Source organism: Lutra lutra, chromosome 5, assembly GCF_902655055.1.
Source record: "Lutra lutra chromosome 5, mLutLut1.2, whole genome shotgun sequence".
NCBI classification, from domain to species: Eukaryota; Metazoa; Chordata; class Mammalia; order Carnivora; family Mustelidae; genus Lutra; species Lutra lutra.
Genome location: NC_062282.1, coordinates 84289544 through 84304853, shown reverse-complemented (window position 1 = coordinate 84304853; position 15310 = coordinate 84289544). Strand labels below are relative to the sequence as shown.

The window sequence follows — 15310 nt, the reverse complement described above, 5'->3', positions numbered from 1 at the left end:
GCAGGCACAACATTGAGATTACTGGATAAATGAGGGGAGTTAAACAAACCCAGATATCTTAAACATGTATTTAGTCTTCACACTCTGAAAAACAAACGCAGAGTAAGGTTGCTCCTGAATGAAATATATTTTGATGCGATGTGTTAAGCTTCAAGATGAATAGTTACAAGAAGGTAAAAGAGCAAAAAAAAAATCTAGACTCTTAAGAAAAGAGAGTGATCACAGATATTAAGTATTTGTGCAATATAAGTGATTGTTAGTAACTGATAGTTAGAATTCTGTACCAAATACAAAAAGCATGTTTACAGCCAACGGAATGGGACCATTTAAATTTAACAATTCTTAATCTGTATCCATAAGGTGCACTATGAAGGAAATTGGTGGTCTAAAATAGTAAGTCACACCAATAAAATGGTGAAACTTAAATACAATGGGGAATTTCATGCTGTAATTTTCTGTACCTTTATGATTGTTCTTATTTATTCTTTCATCACCCCCTACTATATAATCCTTAAAAACTGACAATTATAATACTGCAGTAGCTACGGCACCAATGCTAACAGTAGCCCAACCAAACTTCCAGAAATGAATTGCAAAAATCCGAGCATGAGTAAGATCCTTGATAATTTACACAACAAATGCAGGACTACTTCTTATTTCTCTTACCTCAGAGTATTTAAAATCCTTTAGCTATTTATTTGTAACCAAAGCTTATGAAAATTCACTTTAAGTAACTACAGGGACAAGAATATTTGGGAATGAAGATGATTTTAAGATTTTGGATCCATGGCTATATTAAACACACACATTTCTAGATAGAAAGGGGCTTCTGTTATAAAAAGAGATTAGAAAACACAGGAATATCCATCTAAAATTACTATTCTAGTATAGTCTCTAAAAAGCCGTAACAGTACAATCAAGGAGTTACTATTCATTTTATAGATAACCTAAATTTGTAAGTATGTAAAGACAAATTAAGTGATCCACTCAAGATCAGGCAGAAAGCACACCTGTGGAACGAAAACTCAGCTACAATTCCACAGAGTTAAAAATCTATTTTATACCACATATACTTTCCTACTGTAAATCCGCATTCTATGGCTCAACCAGTAGTTACGTTCTAATTAAAAGAACAAAAGAAATCTCTGTAAGTTTAATGGAAATTAGAAATATGAGGACTCCTTAAAATTCACATCTTGCATAATAATGTTCTAAGAGGGGCGCCTGGGTGGCTCAGTGGGTTAAAGCCTCTGCCTTCGGCTCAGGTCATGATCCCAGGGTCCTGGGATCGAGCCCCGCATCGGGCTCTCTGCCCAGCGTGGAGCCTGCTTCCCTTCCTTTCTCTCTGCCTGCCTCTCTGCCTGCTTGTGATCTCTGTCTGTCAAATAAATAAATAAATAATCTTTTAAAAAAAAAATCAAAGTCTATTTGTTTTAGGAAAAACCAACACTACTTAAATCTTTTCCACTTTCAGAAAAATCTACATTTCTGAATATGGGTTCAATTTTAAGTTCTACCTTGGTGTAATATTTGTTTTAGAAGTGAGACAATTATGCTCATTTCCACAGCACATATACTAAAAAAGAAGTGAGACAATTAATGAATATGCTATTGAGCCACTGGGAGAAAAAAAAAACAAAACATGATCTCAATGTATATCAACAACCAATAAAAATATTCTCGGGGGGCACCTGGGTGGCTCAGTGGATTAAGCCTCTGCCTTTGGCTCAGGTCATGATCTCAGGGTCCTGGGATGGAGTCCCGCATTGGGGCGGGGGATTGTCTCTGCTCAGCAGGGAGCCTACTTCCCCTTCTCTCTCTGCCTACTTGTGATCTCTCTCTCTCTGTCAAATAAATAAATAAAATCTTAAAAAAAAATATTCACGGGGTTCATATTCTCGAGGTGCCTGGATGGCTCAGTTGGTTAACTGTCCAACTCGGTTTCAGCTCAGGTGGTGATCTCAGGGTCCTGGGATCAATCGGAGTAGGGCTCCACACTCAGTGGGGAGTCTCTTGAATTTCTCCCCCTCCATGTGCGGGTGCGCCCAGCTGCACGTGGTCCCCCTCCCTCTAAAATAAATAAATAAATCTTTTAAAAAAGTTCATGTTCTCTGACCAGTAGTTGTAGTTAGTAGTCTCAGGAAATAAAGCCAAACACAGAAAATACTGATACCTAATTAACACTAGATAGATAGATATATGTATGTGTGTGTGGTGTAAAAAGAACTTTATATTTTTTTTAAGATTTTATTTATTTTAGAGAGAGAAAATGAGAGAGAGAGCATGCGCATGAGTAGGGGGAGGGGCAGAGGAAGAAGCAGACTCCCCACTGAGCAAGGAGCCCAACAGGACTCAATCACAGTACTCTGGGATCATGACCTAAGCAGAAGGCAGACACTTAACTGACTAGCCACCCAGGCACCCCTGAAAACAGCATTATTTTTAACAGAAAAAGTAAAGCCAGCACAGCCATTCTCACTGTTTATGAAATATTAGGCATCCAAAGTGATGGTTATAAAAACAATACACGAATATGAAAAATGTTTCTGATAATAAGGTCAAATGGAAAAATACAGATAAAAAATTCTACATTTGAGTCTGATTATCGCTACCATATGGAAGCTATCACATGGAAGTTCATATACACAAGAGAAACTAGAAATAAATACAAGTAATTTTATCTTTTTTTTCTGCATTTTTATACGAAAAAAAGTGTATAAAAAAACAAAAAGTCTGCTTCTGATCTGTGTTCAGATTGATTATTCCTTCAATAAAACAACACTGGAAGAACAAGTAAAGGTCCAGGGGGAGCAACCAGCGGGCTCAGCTGATGGAGATTGAGTTTTTTTATTTATTTATTTTTTAAAGATTTTATTTATTTATTTGACAGAGAGAGATCACAAGCAGGCAGAGAGGAGGCAGAGAGGGAGGGGAAAGCAGGCTACCCGCCTAGCAGGGAGCCCAACGCAGGGCTTTATCCCAGGACCCTGAGATCATGATCTGAGCTGAAGGCAGAGGCTTTAACCCACTAAGCCACCCAGGCGCCCCTGAGAGTTTTTAATCTTGGGGTTTTAAGTTCAAGCCCCATGTTGGGTGTTGGCATTACTTACAAACAAAATCTTTAAAAAAAAAAAAAAAAAAGAAAGAAAGAAAAAGAAGTAATATCTGAGTTGACATTTTCAAATTGTTAATGTGAATAACTATTAAGTTCTAAGAACCTGTTAACAGATATTAAAAAGAGAAATAATGGTACTTCTACTTCTTTTCTTTTCATTTTTTTTTCTACTTCTTTTCAAATAAAAGCTTCCATCTTCCCCTCAGAGGCTTTCATGAACTGAAGAAATTACCCCTAGATTTATTTTGGGTAAAAAAAATACATACATCTGTCATATGCAAACACCATTTTGATATTTGGACTATGGGTCACAAAGCAGCAGTCACCACCTAAGTATATCCTAAAAATCAGACTATTTAAAAAGAAAAATCTAGGGGCACCTCGGTAGTTCAGTCAGTTAAGCCTCTGCCTTCGGCCCAAGTCATGATCCCAGAGTCCCAGGATTGAGGCCATGTCGGGGAGCCTGCTTCTCCCTCTCCCTCTGCCTGCCACTCCCCCTTCTTCTGCGTGTGCACTCTCTCTCTCTGTCAAATAATTAAGTAAAACATTTTTTTAAAATCTTATGTTTTAAATTGTCAACCGACCTATCTGTACATACAAGTATAATGATTCATTTAAACATTTACTGACCATTCATTAAAGGCCAAGCATCTTGCTTGGTAATGAAATTACTCTGAGCAAGACAGACCTTGCCAAGCAGTCTAGTGGCCAAAAGATGAACATGAAAACAAATAATTATAGTGCAAAATAACGAATGGTTAAAAAAATTAACAAAAAAGTAAGTAACAGCCCTGTACGAGGATGAGACAAGGCAGTAATAGGAAACATAGAGCTATAAAAGCAACTTCTGGCTTCTAGCCTATAGCAGTTGGGCCAGGAAGAATGAAGTCAGACATATTTAGGAGGCAGACCAAAGGACATAAGAACAAATATGTCCTTAACTTAGTATACTAAAACTTGCCAAGAAGTCTTCTGATCAAAATAAGCCCTTTTCTGTGAAATAGGTAACTGTCTCCTTAAACAAGTCCCACAGCACTTTCGAGGTATACTAACTCTTTGAAGCCGCTAACTACATTATCAGAACTACTCAGTCTCAAGAACAAACCTCCAAAATACTCATTTCACCTTTGTAGTTTATTTATCTGAGAGGTCAGGTCTCACAGCTGGCAGGTGACAATTTTTCCCCCCATTTGAGCAGCCGCAGACATTACTAATCAGAATTTAATGTGATTAAGGACTGCAAATCTATGGCACCATGTAACTCCAGAGTTCAACCAAAGTATAACCCCTCCAACGACCACTGAACCAATAAAACGATCTTAGTATGAGAAGCTTATCGCTGCCTTATCCATCATACACTCGGAGATGACAACATATTCAATCTCCTAGTGCACTTAAAAAGATCTTGAATTCACTGAATTCACAGAAAGTGCACCTCATAGCCATGGCTTTCTCTAGCAATTCCCAGTCCTACCTACAGGGCCTGCAATGAGACTCTAGCTCCAGCGTGCCTTAGATTATTATGAAAGTGACAGTGGAGCTTAACATTAATAAGTAAAATATTTTTGCAAAAAACAGTTTAATATATTTTCATATTTCAAAAGCCATAAAATTTCATTTATATTTAATGATTCTAAGGTACACAGGCCCTTTTTATAGCCTACACATTAATATTCATATCATATCCGTGAGGTAGGTAGAAGGCTAATATGATTAACTGTTTAGAGAAAATTTGGAGAATTTCTCTAAAGTCACACAATAATCAGACATAGAGACAAACTAGAAACTAAATAACCTGATTCACATAAAGATGTTTTATAATAGAGCAAATGTCCAAAAAGTATTACAAACACCATCACTCTTTTTAAAACTTACGCCAAGACAAATTTTTATAATAAGCCAAATGAGCAGCCTTGAATTATATATGTTTATATATATTTAATATATCTGGTATAAATAACTTAAAACATTTCCCACTAAAGACAACGTTTTTGGGCAGAAATGCATGTTTGTTACTGAAAAATGCTTGCCTGAACTTTTTCTAAACTTTTAATTTCTTCAGTGATTAATATATCCCCTAGATTTACTTAGACGTTGCTCTTAAAGGATTCACATACTGAAAAATGAGAAGTTATTTCTGATAGAAACCATGACATCTCCCAATTGCGCATAATCCCTACATAGTCTCTATGACTAAGATATCTAGGATATTTTGGAAGTGAGGCAAGATAAAGACATCGAACAAGACTTGTGAGTTTGTCTATCCACGTAACAGTAAGAAAAGAAATATATAAACTTCTTGACTAAGATGGTATCTCTCCCTGAACTGCACTGACAACAAAAATGGTACTAGATTTTTCTCTGCCTATTAAAGCAGTCATTTCTTCCAGGCACCATCCTTCTGTCTTTCCTCTAGTAAAAGTGATAGATACCACCTCTACAAAAGTAGTGGCCAGTAACAGGTAAGTTCTACTAGCAGATGATATATCTAATTTGTCTAAAGGGAATAATTACATAGAAAATGGATTGGTTCAGAAATACCTCACTGTATGCCTTTGTTTCACCAGTGACTAGACACAACATGCTTAAAAATCTTTTATAAATTTAGTTAACTGTAAACTAAGCTAAATAAAACAAGCAATAGTGGATCATGCCCAGGGATAGTATGAATTCAACATATCCACTGCAACTCCATTATCTGAAAACCTAACAACTGCTCCAAAATGCTATGTTGTAACAACATGCCAATCTGCCATGAAAATTTTCTTCAATCTGGAATATGCAAAAAGTGAATTTACAAATACAACCCATTTTAGCATATCATTTATTACATTTTAGGGTATCTAAACAAAAAATAATCTCCCATGACAACATACTAAGAATGAAAATATGTATGATATCAGCATTTGCTCTTTCTTTCCGTTTTTTGTTCTGTTCTTTTTTTTTTTTGCATTTGCTAATTCCTATTAACCATTACTTTTATGAACTAAAAATTAGTACGTTTGGGGCGCCTGGGTGGCTCAGAGGGTTAAGCCTCTGCCTTCAGCTCAGGTCATGGTCTCAGGGTCCTGGGATCGAGCCTCCACATCGGGCACTCTGCTCGGCAGGGAGCCTGTTTCTCCCTCTCTCTCTGCCTGCCTCTCTGCCTACTTGTGATCTCTCTCTCTCTGTCAAATAAATAAATAAAATCTTTTAAAAAAATTAGTACTTTTATTTTGTACTTCTAGAAAAGCTACCTATATTATTAAAATCTAAACAGCGATTTTTAGCTCTTTTTAACCCTAAAAAGGTAACGATTAAAAAAAAAAAAGGCATGATGTGTGCTTTCAGTTGAACATGTAACTCAAAACAAATACGGAAACCAAACTGAAATAATCACTTTCATTTTTTTTTAAAGATTTTATTTATTTATTTGACAGACAGAGATCACAAGTAGGCAGAGAGGCAGGTGGCGGGGGGGGGGGGGGCAGGGGGGCAGGCTTCCCACTGAGCAGAGAGTCCCATGTGGGGCTCAATCCCAGAACCCTGGGATCATGACCCGAGCTGAAGGCAGAGGCTTTAACCCACTGAGCCACCCAGGTGCCCCTCAAATAATCACTTTAAAAATACTTTTTACCCATGAAAATACAGAATATCTATAAACTTAAAGTATAAATAGCCCAAAAAAAGTCAAGAGAAAACACTATTGGGAGGTTTAATAAGTTCCTACCCATACTAAATTTTCATATTAAGAAAAAACCAGAGGTGCCTGGGTGGCTCAGTCAGTTAGTGGCTGCCTATGGCTCAGGTCATGATCCCCGGGTTCTGGGAGGTCCTGGGATCAAGCCCCTCATCAGGCTCCTAGGTCAGTGAAGAGTCTGCTTCTCCCTCTGCCCCTCGCCTCACTCTTGCTCTCTCTTTCAAATAAATAAAATCTTTAAAAAAAAAAAAAAAAAAAAGAAAAGAAAAGACCACTACCCAGAATAAAACATTTTAGGGAGTTTACAAAAGAAGGGCACTTAACTATAACGTTAAAACTTGTCACCTTCTATCAAAGACACACATATTTAACTAACAAACTCAGAGCCTGTATGCAAAATTGTCCAGCACACACACACAAGGGTTTATGTTAAATAACATGAAGGTTAAGAATTTTTTAAACACAGACCTTTTTCTTTTCTTTTTTTTTAGTCTGTTCCATATATGGTCAATTTCCCTAAATCTATTTCCTTCATTCCCCACCTTTGTCACAATCCATCTCCATCACTGTGCTCCAAAAGTATACTGTAGAAAAAGTATGATGAATACTCAAGAGGCCCATATTCTTCTACAAATTTTCAAGTAGACCACCGCTAATATAAAACCCAAAAGCCCCAGTGTACTTTCGCTAACACCTGTACTCTACTCACATATTCCTCATCCTCAGAATGTAAATAGCACTTCAGATATCAAAACTCCCCTAATAAAAAAACAAACAAATAAATAAAAACAAAAAAACCTCCCCTAATGCTATCTCCTTTAACCAGCCTACCTTCACAAGGCTGATACATTGGACTACAGGTGCATCTCTTCCTAGACGTTAACGTCCAAGAAATCAAAGGAGCAAAACGACAACAAACAAAGTTAGTTAACAAGATTTCTCAAAGGGACCAGGTAATAGATAATCGGGGAAGTAGCTATCTCCGAAGAGCCCCAACGTCACCATACCTCCATGCCTCCCACACTATCCCTTATTTCCACTTCTGAAAAACTGTATTTTTTCACTAAAGCAATCTAATCTAATGAAGCATGCCTGCCCATCCCTTCCTCTTGTACCCCTTTACTTTAGCAGTCCTTTAAGAAGTTTTCCTTTATAAGTCCTCACCTCTAATAGAATAACTAAGTAGTAGAAATGAGAAGAGGGCAGGAAATGATCCCTTCCCTTTCCCTTCCATGCCTTCTTTCCCAGGAGAGTTAGGTATCATCTCTCTCCAATCCTCCCTTCAGCATTCCCTCTCTTCCCTGTATGAGATGTCTCAGAAACTACCTATACCCGGGTATCCCAAATAAACACACCACAATCCTACCCTCTTACAATGGTTACAAAACAATCAAACAAAACTGGTACCTCTGCTATCCCTTTGAAGCCTCCCAATATTTCTACAACTAATACTACCCAAAATATTTTTTAAAAATGAGCCCTTTTCATTCTTTTTAGCTCAATATCCTACACCTCACTATCCTCAGTTGCCCTCACAATCCTTCAACAATATTTACAAAACTCTTAAGTCTTTCTGCTATACCTTTTATTCCTCCAATAGCTATAACTAAAAATGCTTGCATGCTTCAGATATCCCCCTTTCAAATACTCCTCCAATAATACTGAATACCAGGGTAGCCCTTTCAACCCTTAAAATTTAAAACCCTTATTTTTTCCAACCCTTAATGGTATTTAGAAGTTATTAGTCCTCCTAGCACTATCAACTCTTGGATAATATTTTAAAATCCCTTCATATCCTTGTTATCATATTTCACAGCTTTCCAGTAATTCCCAAAAACACTTCAATGCCCACATATCCCTTTCAACTACCCCATTTCTCAAATCCTTCAAAATTCTTGAACCCTTACCGCTCATCAATAATCACTATAAAGCCCTCAATGTCCCTACTACTCCTTTCTGCCCTCACGTTTTTTAAAGGCCCTCCACACTCCGCTTCTGGATCTTAGTCCCATACTAATATCGGTTAATAAAGCCCTCGACATCCTGCTACACCCTTCAAGATCCCAATATTCAGTTTAAAAATCCCTCGACAGCCTTGCGATCTCTCGCAGTTCTCAAACAACAAAATTTTAAATTCCCTCACTATTTCTGCTACCCCTTCCAGCACCTCAATATTTATATTTAAAAAGCCCTCGCTGTCCTTGCCGCCCCCCCCACCCCGTCCCACAGCCACACCGCCTCTACGCCCCAGGCTCTCGCTTCCCCCCCGCCACTGCCCCCCCCCACAATGGTGATAGTACTACAAACAAGACGTCGCCGGGACCTCCCGATCGCGGCCCCTCCGCTCCGCCCTCCCCCACGCCGCCTCCCCTCCCCCCACACCCCCGCGGGCCCCCAACGCCCACGTTCGCCGGCCCTGGCCCAGGCTGGCTCACTCACATCGGCTCCAGTAACTTGGCCAGCCAGGACTTGAGGGCATCCACATCCTCTATGAGCATGGTGCAGGGAAGGCGGGCTCGGCCGCCGCTCTTGTTCAAGCCTGCCGCGGGTCTCCCCTCTCCGCCTCCTCACGCCCTCTTCACAGCTCCCGGTGCCCCAGCCCACCGGGCATCTTAGGAGACTTCAACCTACTCCCCCGGCCGGGGCCTAACAGGAACTAACCCAAGAGCCCTCACTCAACCTAACACGACGGCTCAGGTGGGCGGGAGATAGCGCCGAGTGGCGGGCGCAAGAACCAATAGAAGTAAGAAGGCCGTGCGCGCAAAGCCAATGAAAAGGCTCGCTCGCCCCGCCGGCCGGCCGTACCCAGTTAAGGAGGAGGGGATATAGCAAGGTAGGTGGAGAGCTTACGTGAACTCCTGGTGCAAGATGGTATCTTGGAGAAGGTGCTGTGCCTCTTAAAGGGGCCGCGGCTCCTTTTTTGACCACGCCGCCGCCCGCCGCGGAATACCGGTGTCTGCTACTGGGAGTGCTTGGGGGAACCCGGCGAGCCCCTCAGCCTGATTCCTATCTCTCGTTTTTTCCTGGAAACACACTTGTGTCCCGAAATGACTCAGCTGTAGTAAATCTGCAACACAACGTGCAATACGTTCACGTTCGACACATTGCACAGAACGCAAAATTTTACTTTTTTTTTTCTTACACAATCATTTTGCTCAGCATACATGCTTGTATTTCTCGCCGCTATGCCTAAGTTACGCAGAATGTTTCTGACAACCATGTCCTGGACTCCAATAATCGTCATTTTTAAAACGTGGCGCACAGTTGTAGAAGGCTGAGGCCATTTCAATTTTACCAATCTTTTTAACATATGCTTTATTTAGGAAGAAGAACGATTCTAATATTTTTTAAAATTCTCCTTTCACTAGATATCTAAAATTCAGTAGGGTTTTGTTTTGGTTTTGTTTTTGTTTTTGCAGGGAGAATTTTGGCCAGCAAAAAAGTTTTTAGAAATATTTTTTTCCAATCGAAATTACCAAAATAGGCAACTTAGTTTGTACTGAATGAGAAATTCCTTTTGAAGTTTTGAAATTCCCAGCTTGGCACTGGTCTTACAATGCTTATCCAACAACAGATACTGAGCACCTGCTATATGCCAGCACAATGTAAGGCACTAGCACTTGGATTCCAAAGGTGAGCAAAATGGTTTCTCCTCTTAGAAAGCTGAACAGTTTATGGGATTTTGCATTACAATAATAATATTTTGAAAAATACCTCATGAGCACACCCCTTCTATAAGAGAGATGAGTCAGCCTAAAATAAACAGGTATGCTATCTATACATAGAGCAGGAAAAAGCAAATTTTTCTTAAAAGGGCTAAATAGTAAATATCTTGGGTTTTGTGGGCCAGGAGGTCTCTGACACCCACCCAGCTCTGCCTGCTTGGCATGAAGCTGGCCATAGGTAATATGTAAGCAAATGATTAAGACTGTATTCACGTAAAACTTATATAAGATTTTCAATTTTGGATAATTTTCAAATGTCACAACATATTTTTTTTTTAAAGATTTCATTTATTTATTTGACAGAGAGAGATCACAAGTAGACAGAGAGGCAGGCAGAGAGAGAGAGAGGGAAGCAGGCTCCCCGCTGAGCAGAGAGCCCGATGCGGGGCTCGATCCCAGGACCCTGAGATCACGACCTGAGCCGAAGGCAGCGGCTTAACCCACTGAGCCACCCAGGAGCCCATCACAACATATTTTTTTGATTAAAAAAAATTTTTTTAAGTGCAAAAGCTATCATTACCTTGCAAGTAAACAGAAGCAGGGGCCAACCAGGGTTGGCTTGCTGCCTGCAGTTTGTGGGCCTCTTAAATATAGTAGCAAAAAGCACTTAGAAATCATCTAAAGAACTTCCTTCATGACATCTTCTCCCCAACATTGCAAATGAGGGGAAAAGGCCAGAGACTGAGTAGTTTACCCAGAATCACACATATTTGCAGGTAGAGCAGAATTTGCATCTAGATCTTAGCAAGCCCATAGCTTTCTCATATCTAACAGTTGAAGCTTCCCTCTTTCCTCCTCCCTTTCCTTATGCTTATCCACATGTTTCCTTTACTACTTCCTACTACAGAGATGAAGTGTTACCCAAAAATGACAAATTAAAAAAAGAGAAATGTGAGTGATGTGATTAGGCCTCAGGCTAGGAAAGAACTTAATAGTAGTGTGATAGAAATGGAATAGGAATTGCTTTTATCAAAAAAGTTTGAAAAGTTATATCCATTTATATCGATCCAGCCTTTTGGGAGTTCAGATTCCGGGAGCCTAACAGTCAGGCATTGTAATAATAATCCTAGCCACAGTTTTTGAGTACATACTCTGTGCTGGCCCTCTGCTAAATATTTCAATGTATTGTTGCTTCTCCCCTTCACAGGCCCCCTTATAGTAAACAATATTCACAGATGAGAAAATTGCATTTCAGAGAGATCATGAAACTAATGAGTGGAAAGGCCCAGCCTCTCTTTGTGTTTGACCATAAAGTCCACACCTACAACCTTCACTTAAATATCTTGCAAGCAAACACTGAAATATTAACCATGTGGTTCATTCAAAATTCATCCAACAAATATGTATTAAGCCTGTTACCATCTATTAGACACTGTTCTTGGGATAGTAGAGAATAAGGCTAATATCAAATAAATGTTTTTTCCTTAATTAAGGTGGATGTTAAAAATGGATACTTTACAAAGTTTGGCTTTTCTCTCAGTTTTATCTTCACAAGAAGAGAAAGAGATGTCAGTTGATCTGAGAGAGGTTATTTATATAAGGCATTGGAAAAAGAGAGTGACTATAGGAAGAATATACATCTATACCATCCTTATTCAAACCAAGTTCCCTTTCTCAGCTTTAGGGTAACTGGGCCTCAATGAGGAAGAACTATTAACTATGCAATTTCACACAAGTGTTGCTAGAGGTGGATAGGCCTTCTATAATCAAAGTGGATTTGCCCACAATTTTTTTTTTTGTCCTCTCCTTTAACCTGTGGCTGAGAGCTGTCCCAGGTATATAAGAGAGGTTAAGAGTAATTTTTCAGATTTAAATTTCTGTGTAATGTATAATCACAATCTGTCTTCCCAAAATGCAATTAGACAAAGCTTTGGTAGAATTTCAAACCAGAAACTTCATAGTTACAAACAGACCCTCTCATGCCTCTACGTTTATATATGATCATCTAATTAAACACACATCCATCAAAATATCAGTCTCGGCTGAGTCTGGGTCACCACTAGCAGCCCATCTGACTCAGAGAAGAGTCACTTCCGGGCACCGGCTGACTCAGTCAGGGGAGCATGAAACTTCTGATTTTGGGGTCCTGAGTTCAAGTCCCACATTGAATGTAGAACTTACTTTTATTTATAAATAAATAAATATATGTCACTTGAATCTTGGCTATGCAAAGGCAAGGTGAGTTAGCAGATATATAGCAAGACGATTGGAATCGTCTCTCTTCATTATGGAAATATAGATTTGTTTTCTTCGGAGAAATATGTTTAAGGGTTTGTTTGGTTTTTGTTTTCTTTTTTAAAGGTTTTATTTATTTATCAAAAAGAGAACACAAGCAGGCAGAGTGGCAGCAGAGGCAGAGAGAGAAGCAGGCTCCCTGCTGAGCAAGAAGCCCCATGAAGGACTGGATTCCAGGACACTGGGATCATGATCCGAGCTGAAGGCAGACACTTAACCAACTGAGCCACCCAGGCGTCCATGTTTGTTTGTTTGTTTTTAAGATTTTATGTATTTATTTGACAGAGAGAGACAGAAAGAGAGGGAACCAAAGCAGAGGGAGTGGGAGAAGGAGAAGCAGGCTTCTTGCTGAGCTGGGGGGAAAGGCAGAGTGAGAGGGAGAGAAAAAAATTTCAAGCAGGCTCCATGCCTAATGTAGAGCCTTACACAGGACTTAATCTCATGACCCTGAGGTCATGACCTGAGCCAAAATCAAGAGTCCCATGCTTAACCAACTGAGCCGCCAATATGCCCTCAGTTCCTACATTTATTTATTTGTTTGTTTATTTGTTTATGTTAAAGATTTTATTTATTTATGAGAGAGAGAGAGAACATGCAGGGGGAGCAGCAAGAGGGAAAGGGAGAAGCAGATTCCCTGGTGAGCCAAAGGCAGATGCTTAACCAACCGACTCACCTAGGTGCCCCTCGGTTCCTGCGCTTAGCGTTTCTTTTCTTTTTTTTTTTTTTAAGTATATTTATTTATTTTTTAGTTATCTTTACACCAATCATGCAGCTCAAACTCGCAACGTCAAGATCAAGAGTTATATGCTTTTCCCAGCTGAGCCAGCCAGGCATCCCAGCCTTTCTTTCAAGAAATACCGGGAGCACCTAGCTAGCTCAGTTGATAAATCATGCAACTCTTGATCTCAGGATGGTGAGTTCAAGCCCCTTTGGGCGTGAAGCCTACTTAAAAAGAAATACTTATTGAAAATCTATAATATGCAAAGCACCGATACAGTCCCTGGAGTTCTAGCAGTGAAGAAAATAGGTATTCTCTTGGAGATCTAGTTTAGCAGGAGGAGAATGATGCCAAATGAACAGCTATATAATATGTCAGGTGGGATATATTCTATAAAGAAAAAAAATTAAGTGTGGGGAAAGAGCATGATGGGGAACTTTAAAGCACTCTCCGAGCAGTGGTCAGGAAGCAGTAAAGGTGTTAGTCACATGGGTATCTGGGAGAAGAGCTTTCCAGGGACGTGCAAAGACTTGAGGCAGGTACTAGATCGGCACATTTCAGGAAAGTGGGGAGCAATGGGGCTGGAGTGGAGTGAGCCAGGAGGAAAGTAATGGTAAAAGAGTTTACAGAAGTCGTTAGGGGCCAAGTCACAGAGGACTCTGTTGGTCATGGTAAGGACTTCAGGTTCTTATTCTGAGTGAGACTGGAAGACACTGAAGGTATTAAGCAGATGAATAAAATTATCCATTCTAGTTTTTAATTTTTAAAAATAGGATTGAAATGGCTCCCTTATGGTAATCAGGCTGGAAGGGATAAAAGTGGAGGTAGGGAAAACAGTTAAGAAGTAATAATTCAGGCATAGGATGATGGTGGTTTGGCCTAGAATAGCAGTGAAAGAGATGGTAAGAAGTTGGATTCTGGATATATTTTGAAGGTAGAATCAATGAGTCTTACTGACAGACTAGTTGGTATAAAACACAAAGAGGAATCAAGGATGACACCAAGGGGTTTGACTTGAGTAACTGGACTGAGGTGGGGAAAACAAGTGGGAAGCAGATTTAAAGAATGATTGGTAGATCATACATTCAGTATTGGACATAAATTAGACAGTACGTATTTTCTTAGACATTATACATTGTGGTAGCCAGCCTCCAAGATGGCCCCCAATGATGCTCACCTTCTAGTATTCACACCCATGTGTATTTTCTCCCATATTGGATCAGGGCTTATCTTTGTAAGCAACAGAATGTTCTAGAAGGAACAGCCGTTGACTTCCGAGTCTAGCTTATAAAAAGCACTGTAGCTTTTACAGGGATCTCTTGTTCTAGGGAAAGCAAGTTTCCATGTTGCATGAGAATCAACCCTGTGAACAAGCCCACAATTTGAGGAGCTGAAACCTCTTTACCAATAGCCACAACCAACTTTCTAGCCTTATGAGTAAGCCATGTTAAAAGTAGATCTTCCTCGGGGTGCCTGGGTGGCTCAGTGGGTTAAAGCCTCTGCCTTCGGCTCAGGTCATGATCCTGGGGTCCTGGGATCGAGCCCCACATCAGGCTCTCTGCTCTCTGCTCAGCCTGCTTCCCTTCCTCTCTCTCTGCCTGCCTCTCTGCCTACTTGTGATCTCTCTCTATCGAGTAAATAAATAAATAAATCTTAAAAAAAAAAGTAGATCTTCCTTGGGGCGCCTGGGTGGCTCAGTGGGTTGAGTGTCTGCCTTTGGCTCAGGTCATGATTTCAGGATCCTGGGATCGAGCCCCACATCAGGCTCTCTGCTCGGGGAGCCTTCTTCCTTCTCTCTTTACCTGCCTCTCTGCCTACTTGTGATCTCTCTCTGTCTG

At 40.0% G+C, this 15310-nt stretch overlaps 1 protein-coding gene across 5 annotated transcripts in view; it reads right to left on the bottom strand.

Moving 5' to 3' along the window:
• The window catches only part of RBM27 (RNA binding motif protein 27), a 78009-nt gene extending 68528 nt beyond the window's left edge, over nucleotides 1-9481 (bottom strand). For 4 of the 5 annotated variants that reach the window (XM_047730041.1, XM_047730044.1, XM_047730045.1 and 1 more), the window contains exon 1: nucleotides 9234-9480. In XM_047730041.1, coding sequence (XP_047585997.1) covers nucleotides 9234-9292 — 59 coding nt within the window. In that variant the 5' untranslated portion in view covers nucleotides 9293-9480. Of the gene's footprint in view, nucleotides 1-9233 lie in introns of all 5 variants that reach the window. The other variant, XM_047730046.1, reaches the window with a different exon arrangement.
• Between the last annotated feature and the right edge of the window lie 5829 nt (nucleotides 9482-15310).